The sequence below is a fragment of the Anabrus simplex genome, chromosome 2 (assembly GCF_040414725.1).
Source record: "Anabrus simplex isolate iqAnaSimp1 chromosome 2, ASM4041472v1, whole genome shotgun sequence".
Taxonomy (NCBI): domain Eukaryota; kingdom Metazoa; phylum Arthropoda; class Insecta; order Orthoptera; family Tettigoniidae; genus Anabrus; species Anabrus simplex.
Window position 1 is genome coordinate 774,433,318 of NC_090266.1, and position 16,399 is coordinate 774,449,716.

General features: G+C 38.8%; 1 protein-coding gene across 4 annotated transcripts in view; it reads right to left on the reverse strand.

Annotated features, from left to right (window-relative positions):
• LOC136864452 (zinc finger protein 888) overlaps positions 1–16,399 on the reverse strand; it is a 171,552-nt gene that overhangs the window by 140,367 nt on the left and 14,786 nt on the right. For all 4 annotated transcript variants that reach the window (XM_067141463.2, XM_067141462.2, XM_067141465.2 and 1 more), the window contains exons 2-3: positions 9,444–9,596; positions 8,975–9,351 (exon numbers count right to left, since the gene is read on the reverse strand). In XM_067141463.2, the coding sequence (XP_066997564.2) occupies positions 8,975–9,351; positions 9,444–9,596 (530 nt within the window). The remainder of the gene's footprint in view (positions 1–8,974; positions 9,352–9,443; positions 9,597–16,399) is intronic.

Here is a 16,399-nt window from a genome sequence, read left to right on the forward strand (position 1 = left end):
CACCTCCCACGTCTTACCACTGACGTACAGCGCTAATAACGTTAAGCCGCACATCGCTGCTACTGACTGCTGCCGGCCGCGAGATGTCCTTAGATTCCATTAATTATATCATTTAATTTTACTATAAGGTTGGTGTCAAGAGCCGCACAAGACTGACTCGCGAGCCTCGTTGTGGCCAGCCCTGGTATATAGTGAAGTCCAACGCATCATGGACAGAAACAGGGAAAGAGAAATCGAAAGACTTATAAAGAGCGTTACTCAGTTTCACGCACAAACAACCGTTGGCCAATAACTTTGTTCTTTACTATCTCGAACATTACACTAATTAATTTGTATATTATTTACAGGCATGCGGAAGGTAACATTAATATTCAAAGGAGTAATTATTTGAAAGAAATAAACCAACAGCTATGCGCGAGATATTTGCAAGAACGGTATTCAAACTTTCCCAATGGGGCTAAAAAAGGATCATTCGCGAAATGTTAGGATTGTCTGAATAAGAGCAGCCCCCTGCAATACGCCTACTGCAATAGAAAAAAAAAAACCAACAGAAAAACCAAGACTAGATGCCGTGTATGCCAGTGACATATCTACAAAGAACACTCAGCAGTGACCTGTGTTCCAAGCAGTACGGAAAGTCAAGAATCTAGTGATGACGCAGAATGAACGTCAATTGTTTATCATCCGATTTTTATGTTGTCAAAATACCTGTTTTTTAACATTTATGTAGCTTTCGCTTAGTTTGCACTATTTGTTCATGACCTGGTCTAAAACACAGTGCGCACCTCCTCCCAGGATTATTTTTACGTGCCCTCTCCAGGGTTAAATGGATCCCTCAATGGAATGCACACAGCATCTGACTTTCAGCAACCTTGAAATAAGCCTACACCCACCTCCTTATGGAACTTACATTTTGCCAGTACAAAACAAGACAGGACAATGCAAGAAGTCGTCGACCTGTCACAAAGTGCCATACTGAAAATAAGTCACCGGGCGAGTTGGCCGTGCGGTTAGGGGCACGTGGCTGCGAGTTTGCAATACCAATATAAATGGTCCGTTATTGGACATTATAAATTTTCCAGCTAACTCATTCCTAGTTGCCAGAGTTTCACCCCCATGTGCTAGGTTGGGCTCATCAGTTGGTACCTAGCACGCCTACCAAGACGCATGGCTAGTGCATACCGTGGAGGCCACTGCATAGGCTACTTGAAGCCACCAGCAGTGCCAATGCACTATGAGAGACTTTGTCTCAGTACCAAAAATTGATGCCTGCTTGGCCATCAGATGATATAGATGTTCCCATAGGGAATACTATTGGTATTTACTCATTCGGGACAAATATTTCAGATCATGTTCAGGAGTTATCCTTGGAGGATTGTGACACGCGAATGGATTATGGGGAAATTATGCTGTCATGGCATGACAATTGGCCGGATGTGTTCAAAAACATCATCATTTGTAGTGATGAGGCAGTTCTTCATATTGGTGGGTTCGTCAATCGACACAACTGCCATTATAGGGCAAACAAATCCAGGAATTAAATTGAAACAAGAAATTAAGTGGTTCAACCTATTCAATACAAGTAAATAAGAAATGTAGTGTTACATTCTTATTTGGTTAAAAGCGGTACTGATTTCAACCACCAATCTGGGTCATCATCAGCCGATTAAAAAATACAAAAACAATGCATAGGAAAACAAAAAATTACAGGATAAGTCTTTCACAAAAGCAGTTCAAAAAGCAATATAAGACAATAGGGATTAGCACTGTGCGATTTTAAATCATAAAATCCCGAAGAAGTCTAAGATCAGTCACATATGTAGCAAGGCGCAAGTCCCTGAAGAGTAGCACATCACACGCAATGTCTGGAATGGTGCCTTAAAATGTTTACGAGAAGAGGTGAACAGTTCATTGAACAAGCCTGCAAACACTGCCGGGCAAAAAGTTACAACACGATTTCATAAATTTGAAGTCCCAAAATTGTGTAGTGTAGAAGTCGAAGACAAGTCGCTTAAATAAAGTAAGATGCTAGCTCCTGAAGATCAGCGCAACATACGCAATGTCCGGCATTGTGCTTTTAAATGCCGATGAAACTTGGTGAATAGCTTAAAGAACAAGAGTGTAAATGCTTCAGTAGCGAAAATATATAATACAAGTTAATATAATTTAAGTATATATCAATATTAACAGGATCTTGTAGAAAAATTACAAAGTCAACCAAAATCGACAGTCTGGTGCGGTATGACCGCGGATCGTATCATTGGTCCATTCACATTATGAGACACCATGAAGTGACAGGAATCGCCATGTAAGAATATGGGCGGCCAGCGATATAACAATGGGACAATATTGCTAATATCATTTTTCAGCAAACGGAGCACCACCTCATTTTGCCTTAATCCTTGGTGACTGGGTGGATGAACACTTTCCAGAGTGTTGGCTAGGACAGCACGGAACACATGAATGGCATGCTCGAAGTCCCAACCTCACCCCTTGCAACTTCTTTTTGTGGGGCCGGGCCAAAGAAGAACCGAACAAAGCCACATACTCTGGACGAATTAGAGGAAAGAATCAGAGTTATCCTCGGAAATGTACCTCAGATTTTCTTGCAGAAGTCGATTGATGACATTCCTATATGTTTACGGCGCTTGGTCGGCAAGGCAGGAGCATATGTGGAATTTTAGTGTGGTACACACATTCTCATGGTCGTGAGAACCGACCCCAACTTGTCCGGTGTGAAAATAGTCGTTAATAAAAAACTTATGGACATTTAAAACTAGGGAGCTACATTGCACCCACCCGAGAGATAAAGGTTAATGAAACTGGAAACTATACCTACTCTAGGCTTAGCAGGTCAGCAGATGAGTAAATTTGTTCTTTCTTTCAACTATAATACAAGCCTCGGATGGAAGTTTAGAAATGGAAATGGAATTGACAAGTCTCTGACTACAGCTGCACACTATGATGGCAATCCTGATGTTCGTGCAAATGTTAGATCAGAGAACAAAACCCAATTTGGAACAATAAATATTTTAAGAATGAATGGGAAGGAAAATGAATTGATTGACCTAATGGAGAGACGAAAACTCGACATCCTGGGATTAAGTGAAATAAAATGGAAAGGGAAAGGAATAAAGAAACTAAGAAAAGGGTACACCAAGTAGTGGATGGGTAACAGTAGAGAGAAGAGAAATGGAGTGGGATTTGTAGTAAATCAGAATGTCGAACCAATAGCTGAAGTTGAGTATGTAAATGAAAGAATTAAAATAATGCACATACATGTAAACAAGGAACTACTGAAGATAATACAGGTGTATACTCCACAGACAGGATGTAGCATGGAAGAAAAAGAAGAGTTCCTCAATGAACTGGCAACACATTGTTGGAGATGGGATCATGATAATGGAAGATCTGAATGCTCATGTGGAAACTGATAAGAATGTTCTGGGCCCACATGGGTATGGCAATAGAAATGAAGATGGAGAGAAACTGTTGGACTTTTATATTAGAAATAACCTGATAATAAAGAACACATGGTTTATTAAGAAGAACAGCCATAAGATCAGCCGATATAGTTGCGATGAACAGTATGGAACACTCATCGATTTTATAACCGAACGAGAATGGGGAAGATATGTCATGAATACGAAGATAATCCCCAGTGAAAGTATGGAAGGTGTTCATAGATTATTGATTGTGGAATTAAAACAAGTAAAATTCCCTAAAATTGTATTGAAGAAGAAACCAAAGATCAGGATTTGGGAATTGGAGGAAGAGAAGGAGGATAAAAGAATGGCATTCCAAGATGTATAAAAAGGAAGTTGCCTAACACGGAAATACAAAGTGGAGAAGAAGAGTGGGACAATTAAGACAGACACTTGTGGAAGCAGCAATTGAGGTATGCAGGAAAAAAAAAAAAAGCAAAAGTTAAGGGAAAGGACGCAAGGTGGTAGACAAACAAAATAAAAACAAATAAAAGAAAGGAACAAGATGAAGAAAAATGGATAAGGAAAAGCAAAAAACGCATAAGAGGGATGAGAATAAGATAGAAAGGTTACACGTGGAATACAAAAGATTGAAACTACTAGTAAAGAGGAGTATCAAGAAAGAAAAGGAGAAACATTGGGGAGAGTTTACCAACAAAATTGAGCAAGATAGTCGAGGAAATCAGAAACTATTATACAGAGTAATAAAATCGAAAAGAATAAATCAAGAAAAAAAATCAAGGCATTAGAGAGGGAAGATGGATCCATAATACATGACTAAAAGGGTCTTCAGAAGGTGATGGCAAAGAATTTTGAAAAACTTTATAATGAGGATGACTGCTCGGAGGAAGAAGAAGATAAGAAAATGGAAATAATACATGGAGTAAAAGCAGAGAATCCGATAACATGGTTGGAACCTGAAAGGGCAGTGAAAGCAATGACCAAAGGTAAAGCAAGTGGAAAAGACGAATTCAATGCTGATATGATTAAGGCAGCAGGAAGTTTTGGACTACAATGGCTATACAGAGCCCTCAATGCCATACGGAAGGATGAAAGGATACCTGAAGGTTGGCAACAAGGAAGCATTGTACCACTGGTCAAAAAAGGAAATAGGAAAAAATGTGAAAATTATAGAGGTATAACTCTATTATCACATGGGCTAAAAATAACGGAGAAAGTCATAGACAAAAGACCGAGGGATATAATAGAAACACAGAAGTGAAATGGCGTACGGCTTTTAGTGCTGGGAGTGTCCGAGGACGTTCGGCTCGCCAGATGCAGGTCTTTTGATTTGATATCCATAGGCGACCTGCGCTTCGTGATGAAGATGAAATGATGATGAAGACAACATACACACCCAGCCCCCGTGCCAGCGAAATTAACCAATGAAGGCTAAAATTCCCAACCCTGCCAGGAATCGAACCCGGAACCCCTGTGACCAAAGGCCAGCACGCTAACCATTTCGTCATGGAGCCGGACAGAAACACAGAGGAAGAACAATATGGCTTTAGACCGAACAGATCAACAATAGACTTGATATTTACAGTGTGAATGATAATGGAAGGAACAAGGAAATCATCTTTGTATTTTTGGATTTGGAAAACGCTTATCACACAGTTAAGACAAAACATGTATGGGAATGCCTACTGACAAGGAATGTACCAAAATCATTAATAGTGGTGACAAACATTTTATACAAAAAAAGGTCTCAAGCAAGAAGTGTACTGTCACCATTATTGCTTATTATATTGAAGGATGAAATCATAAAATGTGTAAAACAGTATCAGTAGTGATGAAGTGAATGCTTTGAAATTTGCAGATGATGTGGTGATTTGGGGAAAGGGAGAAAAGTACAAAGGAAACTGGAAATTTGGAATGAAAATCTGAAGGAGTTTGTAATGGTAATTAGTAAAAAAGAAAACTGTAGTTATGCACTGTGGAAAACAGAAAATGAGAAGCCAAGTGAACATAGACGAAGAATGGTTAGAGAATGTAGAACAGTTTACATATCTGGGTAGTATTATTAATGGAAGTAATGAAATAAATCCTGAAATAACAGACTAAGTAAAGGTACAACATTTTATCAAGTCAGAGAGCTTTTATGGGATGACAAAGTACCCAAGAAAACAAAATTAACATTATATAAACAGTATGTCATACCAATTGTAACATACGGACTAGAAACACCGGTAACTAATAAGAGACAAGATAATAAGATCCAAGCAGTAGAAATGAAATTTTTAAGAACATCGGTTAAAAAGACAAAGAGATAGAATTCAAAATATTACTGTAAAATCAGAGAAGAGCTAAATATAGAACCATTAGTACAGAACATACAGAAAGCAAGACTGAGATGGTTCAACATGTAAAAGGAATGGGAAAGGAACGGGTAGCAAGAAGGGAATTGGAAAGAGAAGTTACAGGAAAGAGACCGGTTGGAAGACCGAGAAGAAGGTACATGGATCAGATTTGGAAGGACATTAGAGGAGCTGGATTGGATGTGGCGAAGTAATGGAGCAGGAAAAGTGGAAGGACAGAAAGGAGTGGAGGAGGTTTGTTAACCACACCCGGGCAACTGGAGTGGGACACTGATGATGACTTTACAAGTAAGCTACTATTCCAAAACATTCCTGAAGTTGACAAAAAAAATACACTAGAAATGGCAATCCTAGCAAATTATGTTTTGTGTTCAATATTCCTTTAGCTACTACACGTCTTCACTAACAGTGGAGTGTCAAATTTGTCATAGATTGTGTTTTGAAGTGCCCATAAATCTAATACAGGGGATTTCACATTCTCCCCCCCCCCCTTTTTTTTTTTGCACGTTGCTTTACGCCACACTGACACAGATAAGTCTGATGGCGACGATGGGACAGGAAAGGGCTAGGAATGGGAAGGAAGTGGCCGTGACCTTAATTAAGGTACAGCCCCAGCATCTGCCTGGTGTGAAAATGGGGAAACCACGGAAAACCATCCTCAGGACTGCCGAGAGTGGGGTTCGAACCCACTATCTCCCAGATACTGATAGTGGCCGCATTTAAGAGACTGCTGCTATAGAGCTCGGTCTTTCACATTCTAAAATGCCAAAATGCCAACTCTGCAACTCTGAGCAAATGGGGCAAATGTTTAACGAAAAAAGAGTGAGATACACAGCCTATCACCACTGTTGGCATCACAATTTGTACCTCACCCATCAATAGAGAACATTCCACCAATATGAAACATTTACTGTTTGTGCTGTGTCCGCAAGATAGATAATTTGACTGTGGACAACCTGGAGATACGAACAAGGATGAAAATTTTTTCATTCACACATCGTTTGATGAAATAATTACTCTACAAAAGTAGAGTGCAAGGAAAAATAGTTAAATGTGTTTTTATAACAATACGAAGGAAGATATATAAAATGTGTGTGTGTACCAGTTCCACTCTAAAATACCAGCTTGTCTGAATATAAGCTGCAGCCATGCAAATGGGTTTTATAGAGAAAACAAGAGTTATATAAGCCAAAAATGAATTTCCAGTATTACATTTTGACAGTACAGTAGAACGCCTATTAACCATACTGCAGATTTCCGTTGCCCAAGAGAAATTAATCTCAATTTTTTAAAGCAATGTACAGTAGCTCCAAAAAAGAATGAGCGCGACACCATACTGACCTGGCGCAAAAATTTCCCCTGTAACTGCTAACGGCCTTGCCTCTTTCATCCCATACAGTAATCAGATCAATAAGGCACATGGTATTTCAGCATAAGTAGTTTCATTCACTTTCAACCACTCATGGGTGCTTAACTTTTTTTTTTTTGTCAGGCAGTGTATCTTTATACCAAGCATGCCCTCATTCTTTTTTGATGAAACTGTACATTGACTTTCCAACACAAAAGGCCACAATCTCAACTACGTACATGTACACAAACTGGCATTCTGCAATGAAGACATGAATTCATACATTTTTTACTAATTTTATGTCTCATAAAATAATTTACCTTACAACTGTTATTACAATGTGTATTCCATCGTAGAAGAAAGAGGAAGCTATTCAAAGACAAAAATCACAAACTTACTTTAATCAACCATTCCATTACTGATGAATAATGTAATGTGCCTATTCCCAGTCCATGGCACATATAGCAAGGTCTTTTCAACTTCCTGAATCATACTAGAAGCATATGGTACATCCTACCATAGTTTATAACACACAGTGCAAAGCAAGGAAAGCTAAAACAATCATTTATATTTAGTGTTCTAACAACAGAGAGTAGAGCTTCCATTGTCCCTTCGCAATAGATAAGTTAGAAATTCAACCTGACACGACTCTTGACGATGTCACAGAACGCAAAACAAGGTTGCCAAATTATGAACTTAAGTCCAGTTTGTGACAAGACCACGGCTAGCGACAAGGCGATGGGGCTAGATTAGCTTTCTGACAAATGATACGAACAATGGTCTGAGGGCAAGCAACGGGGGTCTGGGTTTTGCAGCCGAACACCTCTCTAGCATCCCTTGGAGTATTGCTAAAGTATGACCAAAAAAAAAAAAAAAGAAGTTCAGGGAGCATGCTATGACAATTTGAAATGGCGTGGTCTTATTCCTACCTCAAGAGTGTTAGCCTTGTGGGCATACATAATGTGAGCTGTATCTGAGACAATATAAAACTTGTCTTCATGATAGCTGACCCAAGCTGGCCAATAGAAATAAAGAAGAATATGGTCACAAATCTCACATTTACACAGCCTCTTCTATACTATATAAGGAAGAATACTCCTACAGGCAGTTTGATGGGTCCCTGGCAACCATAAAGGAGGGATCTAACCTCGACACCACTTCACATATAATTTAAAGTCATTTTTATATGACCTCACCTGTGAAGTGTGACCAGAAGTATCACCCATCTGAGAAATGTCTAGTTCGAAATTTGCAGCAAAGGGAAAATTTGTAGTTTTAACCACTGAAAATGAAGCAAATTTAATTGCACGGTTTAAGAAAGACGAATTCTTAGTGTTAAAATAATGCACGATTACTGCATTTTATGATTATATTTAGAGTTTAAAGTCCACTAGAATTGGTAATATGGATTATCCCCCCCCCCCCAATCAACCGTTCGTTATGTGCTGTTCAGATGGATAATCGAGGTCCTACTGCACATTATTCTTTAAAAGCCTACAATACTACTATGCCAAAGTCCAAAAGTGTTTTATAAAATGCATATTTTAAAATGATTTCATTTCCAATTGATGAACATGAGCAAAGGATGAGATTACAGTACCAAAGGACTTCACCTCATGAAGGAAACAGGCAGTAAGCAATTTTCAAGAGCAAACTGTTGATTTACATCAATCTGAAAGGTTAACATGCAAATATAATGAACAGGAAAGGTAAAATCTCATTCCATTCAGTAAGAAAGTGCATGCAGGAAGTCTGGTTATTACCACTGAAGCTCAGTATATCAAACGAAGAAATTTTAGTTTATATGTTTACAGACTACTCACTGTAAACTCCCTGGCATATCCAACGAAGCAGAACTTCTCGTGTCTCCTTTAGTGACTGTTAAACTTTTATGGCGATTTGAATTGTCAGTTTCAACCTGATTATCAACATCAATAGTATTAGTGGTCGAAGAGGCCTGGCAACCTGCATTTGGAACATCATTATTCTGTACAGATGTAGAGGGCTGGCAATCTGGCTTTTGAACATCATTATTCTGTACGGATGTAGACGGCTGGTTGCCTGTACTGCATCCTACATCATTATCATTATTATTAGTAGATGAAGAGGGCAAACGGTCTGTACTGGAATCAAGATTGTCATGTAAATCGCTGCCTCCTGCTACATTCCCATCCTCTACACCTGAATCATCACTATCATCCTAGAAATATACAAAAAAACAGTGCAAATGAATTTATAATATGAAATAAAATTTATACAGGGCTTATAAATTTCTCTCTCCACACTTCATACCTCTGTTAAAATACCAGGAACTGGTCGAACATTCCTGTAACCATCTAACACGCTAGTTGACCATTGAAAGGTGCGGCGGAGGTTCTCATAAAGGATCAACTTGTGCAAGCACTTATAGCATGCGTTATGTGGAAAACCATCATTCCTTTCAACCTAGAAAAATACATAGGTATAAACAGAAGCAAAAATTACTGAAAAAGAAGCAAAATATATAAATAAATTCTAAAAATCCATATTTAAAAAATAGCATCAGGGACAAGAAACTTTAACTGTTCACTTTATACACAATACTTTATAATGGTGAAGAGTATAACACACAATAATGAATATGTATGAATGTAGCATAAATGGTTATCGTAGAAATCTCAATCCCACCTCACGAGTTTGGTGTCTAATGTATGAAACTGCCTTGGATTCAATATCAGGCTCTGATATGAATTTTAAAATCTGAGTATGCAAAGGTTTTCCAATGTCATGTAGACATTACAGTCAGATTTTTTAATTATGGACACTCGACTTTAGGTGTTAATTACACATGAAGCGACAGACCTATTTCAAAGTGAGCTATACTGATATTTTCCTTGTTTAGTTCTGCAACAGAGCATATAAGATAAATTGTTTTTGTAGTTTATGAATTATTTTTTTATTTGTGGTTGTAGTAAATATTGCCCGGGTTTTTGGCTTCTTTCCTAGGAACTGCTCACCTAAAAATATACACATAGAAAACTACTTGTCTGATGATAATTTTTATATATGTTATAGCCCCATGTATTTGTAGAGTAATACTCAAGTTCCAATTTTTTCAACCATCCAAAAAAAGAGTTCTTATAATTTTTCTAACGCAACTTCTTCTCAGCCCAGGATAAATTTACGACAGGAAACTTGGGCTTATTTTGAAGCACTCAGTCATGGTTATCAGAAACTACAACCACTGTAACTGTACAGTGTGATACTGAATTTATGAAGAGTAATATTGATGGAAAGTTGTGTGCTCGCTGGACCGTGCGATTAACAGCAGACGGGGTGGTGAAATTGGGTACAGGGTTGCCGCGTACAATCTTCCTGGGCAGTTGTGAAATAGAATGCCCCTGAACTCTGTCTGCAAGTTATTTTCGGCCTGCCTGTGTTCTGCAAGTTATCCACATCATTTCCAGATGCCTCCGAGATCGCCATTGTCAGAGGGTGAAGTTGCAATGGTTTCGAGTGCTGTTTCCTTCACAGTGAGAGGGAAAAGTATGGGACACAGGCTCTCTGTGTACCAGAAAGTGGCAGATTGTCTTGGATTATCGCTGTCGTCAATGAAGAGAGTAGGAGCCGTTTCAAAGAAGAACTATAGAAGTATATAATCCAGGTCAAGAAAGAAGCAGTGTTTGAGGCTTGGGCATTCGAAAATCAAACTCGACAATTTTACTTTGGCCACAATGCGAAGAAATATACGCGATTCTTACATGAATAAACAAATCCCCACATTTAAAAGCCTCTGCCTGAAACGGTTGGAATATAAGGGGTATTATAGTGATATGTCAATTTCTACGCTTTTGAAACCCTGGAAACAAATGTTTTTTTAAAAAATTCGCCAAGTAAATGGAAGACTACCACTGGGTGAAAGAAGGAATGTCTGAAGATGTCCCTCATTTCGAGCCATTCATTACCAACATGAATGACAGCAGTTCTGATTCATCGGAACATACCGATTTTTCAGACGAAGAATATTAACGGAATTAAATATTGTAATGATATGTAAATAACCCTTGTAGAGCTTGTACTATCTAACATTTCTAAATTAAGAATCCAATCATTTTTTAAAATTAAATATTGTTATGATATGTAATGAATGTAAATAACCCTTGTATACATCGTACAGTGTGACATTTATAAATTGGGAATCCAATGATATTTAAAACTACAATTGAACGCCCAAGTCCTCACAAGAAAAGATGATAAGAAATGGAATTTGTACAAGGAGATAAAATCTAAGGGTGAAAGTAAATAAAAAGCTGTGTTCGTTGCGCGCTGTGTTTACTACCAAACGTGGCAACGCCGTACCTCATTTTACCACCCAGTCTGCTGTTAATCGCACGGTCCAGCGCGCACACAACTTCTCATCAATACTACCCTTCATAAATTCAGTAATCATACTGTACGGTTACAGTGGTTGTAGTTTCTGATAACCATGAATGAGTGCTTCAAAACAAGCCCAAGTTTCTTGTTCTACGCTTATCCTGGGCTGAGGAAAAGTTACTGTGGAAAAATAACTTATTTTGGGATGGTTGAAAAACATTGTGACTTCACCATTACACTGCAAATCCATGTTGCTAAAACATATAAAGTCTCATTGTCATTATCATCAGATAAGTAGTTTTCTATGCATGTATTTTTAAGTGAGCGGTTCCTAGAGAAGAAGCCAAAAACCCAGACAATATTTACTACAACCACAAAAAAAAAATAGTTAATGAACTTCAAAAACAATTTCTTTTATACACTCTAATGCAAAATTAAACAAGGAAAATATTAGTACAAGTCACTTTGCAATAAGCCTACCAGTTCGTTAGTAATTAAAGCCTAAACTCGAGTGTCCATAATAAAAAATCCAACAGTAGGAATCTGCCTCTTGCTGAGGTAACAAGGAGTAGAAAGGAACTGGTAGATAGGACCCAATTTTTGAAAAAGCATACTTTAGGAGTGTGTAAAGGATTTAATACCATTTACCAAGAGATTTCACTGAAGAGACTGCTACATTATATCAGACTGTCCGACTCGTTGGCTGAATGGTCAGCGTACTGGCCTTCGGTCCAGAGGGTCCCGGGTTCGATTCCCGGCCGGGTCGGGGATTTTAACCTTCATTGGTTAATTCCAATGGCCCGGGGGCTGGGTGTTTGTGCTGTCCCCAACATCCCTGCAACTCACACACCACACGTTACATTATCCTCCACCACAATAACACGCGGTTACCTACACATGGCAGATGCCGCCCACCCTCATCGGAGGGTCTGCCTACAAGGGCTGCACTCGGCTAGAAATAGCCACACGAAATTATTATTATATCAGACTGTCTTTTGCGGATGTTCCTGAGATATTAATCTACTAAATAGGCCTACAGAGTACATCCGAATGAAAGCGCATTTTAAAAAGTGGTTAATAAAGTACTGTACAATGTAAGTCTTCAAGGCTGCAGTATAGCATAGTTGCTTTCTACCACCCCACTCTGTATCTTAGCTTGAAATAGTGCAGCCAAAGTAAAGCCTCTACTGTAGATTGCAAGATATATTTGTGTGGAAAGAGCCCAGAACCGACCTTGCTGCTACATAAGGTCAAGTACGGCAAATATACCACTCCATTTCACATGTTTTGAAAGCGATCTGGTGTCATTTCAGCATAGTTGGAGTGGAACACCTTCCCCGCTAACGTGTAGCCATCATGGCTTCATCTCTTGTTAATGAAGAAATTGAATGTTTCCTGATAAATAGTGATTCTGGAGTGCTAGATTTTTATAATGATGAAGAACATCCAAGTGGCGATACTGAAGTACAAGAAAGTGTGAAACAAAGTAGAAATGATGAATCTCATGCGGAATTGTCACCCCTTCCTCAGATAAATTCTTTTTTCAACAAATGTAAATAATTTTGACAATACCAGTTCTTTGATCAACAATTTTATATTATACTAGCAAGATACCTGTGCTTCGCTACGATATTATACTGAAATTTATAATTAAATGCTTAACGTATTATATATAATCCTCCGATATTCGCGATCCGACTCGTTTTCTGAGAGAATCCGCCAAAATTGGCGATCTGACTCGTTTTCTGGGAGATTACGCAAAGTTCCTCACATTTTTCAATCTTTCTTTCCAGCAATCAATTTCGTACTTCCCGAGGTAGGTCCAGGTATTCCACGCGGTCAGTTCGGTCCCTAAATCTTTGCCATCTTTCCCTATAAGCATTTTTAGTATGGATCAAATCCTGAAGGAAATCCGGCGTGGTGTCGTCTTGGGTGCCTTGGCGGTACTGAACCCGCGGCTTGACTGTATTCGTAGTCATTACCAGGCCATGACCCGTTTCAATTCGGTCTGCACAATTTGACGACGGTCCAGAACATTATTATTATTATTATCATCATCATTAAAATATGTTCGGGACCCCACAGCAAGATGCAAGACCGCTACTTGGCGGTAAATTACATCTGCTGCCAGTGTCATTGTTACAATGTGACCAGCACCATCGTCGCGCGTAGGCAAGTGTGCGGGATTTCTGGCGATACGAATGACACTTCCGTGCATTACTGACCTTATAATAGAGGTGAATAATTTGACGGTCAATCTCATTCCTATCATTTATTTCAAATGTGTTTAAATTTTTATTTATATGCCAGGAGGGTAATCTAAGAATGTTCTCCGAAGGAAAAGATGGCTTTTGAAATCGAACCCAGGAAAGATTAAAAATAATCGGTTTATGATCAGAATAAGTACATCGAAAATCTACAGCCTGTTTCCAGTCGTTCGACAGGGTCAGGAATGGAATGAATAAAGCCCCATCTAGCGGCGAAAATAGGAATTGTGCCGGCTGCCGAAGCACTCCTCTGGGGCAATGAGAGATGAATGACAAATGAAATTAAATATTGGACAGTGTTTCTGGAATGAATGATGACAGGGAATACCGGAGCATCCAGAGAAAAACCTGTCCCGCCTCCGATTTGTCCAGCACGAATATCACATGGAGTGATCGGGATTTGAACAACGGAACACAGCTGTGAGAGGCCGGCGCGCTGCCGAGTGAGCAACGGAGGCTCCTTATAAGTACATTATGAACAGTAAAATCAATTGGTCTCGCCTTCTTTTACACACCACCACCGTTAATTTTATTACCCCCCCAAAGGAAAATTAAATGACGTCGTGTTTCTTTATGTTTAAAGGAGATTCCAAACACCAATGTTCACTTCTATTACCTTCAATTTTGAGACATAAGTATCCCCATAAAAATAATTCACCATTTTTCGACTTCCTTTCACCCCCCCCTCCCCGCAGGTGAATTTTCCGGCAAAAAATACTTTTTTCTTTAACAGTAAATGATCTTCTAAATACCAATTTTTACGACTCTTAAATTATTCAGTTTTTGATTTGTTTGTCCTCATGAAAGGAATTCAACTCCTTTTCACTCCCGCCGCCCAAGATGGTTTCCCCTTCAAAATGCCCATTATTCGGATTTTCCAAAAACAAAAAAAATACGTGTTTCTTTATTTTTAAGAGAGATCAAAAGTACCAATTTACAGGTCTGTAACTTCTTTAGTTTCTGAGATATAAGTATCCTCATTAAAGGCATTAAATCCGTTTTTCACCCCTTTTCTCCCCTCCTATTGGGATTTTTCGAAAACAAAAAAATACGTGTTTATTTTTAATGAAGATTCTAAATACCTATTTTTACATCTGTAAACTTTTAAAGTTTTGAGATATAGATGCACTGTTTTTAAAAATTCACCCCCCTTTTCACCCTCCCATTAATTGGATTTTCCAAAAACAAAAAATTACGTGTTTCTTTATTTTTAAAAGAGATCAAAAGTACCAATTTTCAGGTCTGTAATATCTTCAGTTTCTGAGATAAGTACCGGTATTCTGATTAAAGGCATTCAACCCCTTTTTCACCGTTTTTCACCCCTCCTATTGGGATTTTCTGAAAACAAAAAAACACGTTTCCTTATTTTTAAAGGAGATTCTAAAATACCAATTTTTACATCTGTAAACTTTCAAAGTTTTGAGATATAGATACAGTCATTTTAAAATTTCAACCCCCTTTTCACCCCCTTAGCAAAGGAATATCCAAAAAAACCTCTCTTAGCGAGCACCTACATTTTAATATGAATCTATGCCCAAAATTTCATTTCTTTATGTCCAGTAGTTTTGGCTCGGCAATGATGAATCAGTCAGTCAGTCAGTCAGGACAAGTTATTTTATATATATAGATTTCAGTAATAGAATCACCGAGTGGAGTAGCAGCACGTATTAACTTGCTATAGCTATGGAGCCAAGCTCTGCACTCGGCAGGCGAGTGGGTTCGAAACCTACCATTTTTTTGTGGTTTCCCTTCTGCACTCCCAAGCAAATGCCGGGACAGTTCCTATTCATAAGCCACAGCCAATTCCTTCCACTTCCTTACCCAGTTTCATTCACCATCAATCATTTCATATTCATTATCTTCTCATCTGAGGCTTGCATCAGGAAGGGCATCCGGCCGTAAAAATATGGTGTAAAATATCCCACTTCATCCCCGACCCCGTATTGGGCTGCGGGGCTAAGGGAATGATATGCATTCCATTAATATAGGGTCTTTATTTATGCTTGGCAGGGACTTGATCGCTCGAACTTGGCCACCAATGACAGGCCGCTACCGGCCGCTGGCGCGCGCGGTTTCCGGCACTTCTGCAGTTGCTGAGAGCTGAGCTCCGAGATAGCAGGGTGTTTAATGAAGCTACTGCGTACTGTATGTCATACTGTATAGTGTTTTATTGTGATTCTGTATAGTGCTGTAATGCATGCGAAATATTAGTTACGTGAACGTGTATATCTGCACAATACTTACATCAAGTGCAGAAAATTGTGCGCTACGATAAGACAATAGTTTCGAGCGAAATTTCCACGGAGACCCATTCCTATCAATCGGACAATAAAACAACTGGCCAAGAGATTCAAACGTAGAGGTGCAGTAAACAATAAAAATAGATGTAAAGGTCGTTATCTTCTTACTGAAGCGTGTTTGGTACGACGATCGTAAGTAAAAATCTGTGGCCCCCTCGTAGCCCAGATTTAATGGCATGTGATTTTTATTTGTGGGGAATGTTAAAAAACAGTTTATGGGAACAACCCTCACCCACTAGATGAACTTAAAAGACAATATAAGAGCTGCAATTGCACCCATCAGTGCTGAAGAACTTGGTAGAGTAACCAAAAACTTCATTAGGAGATG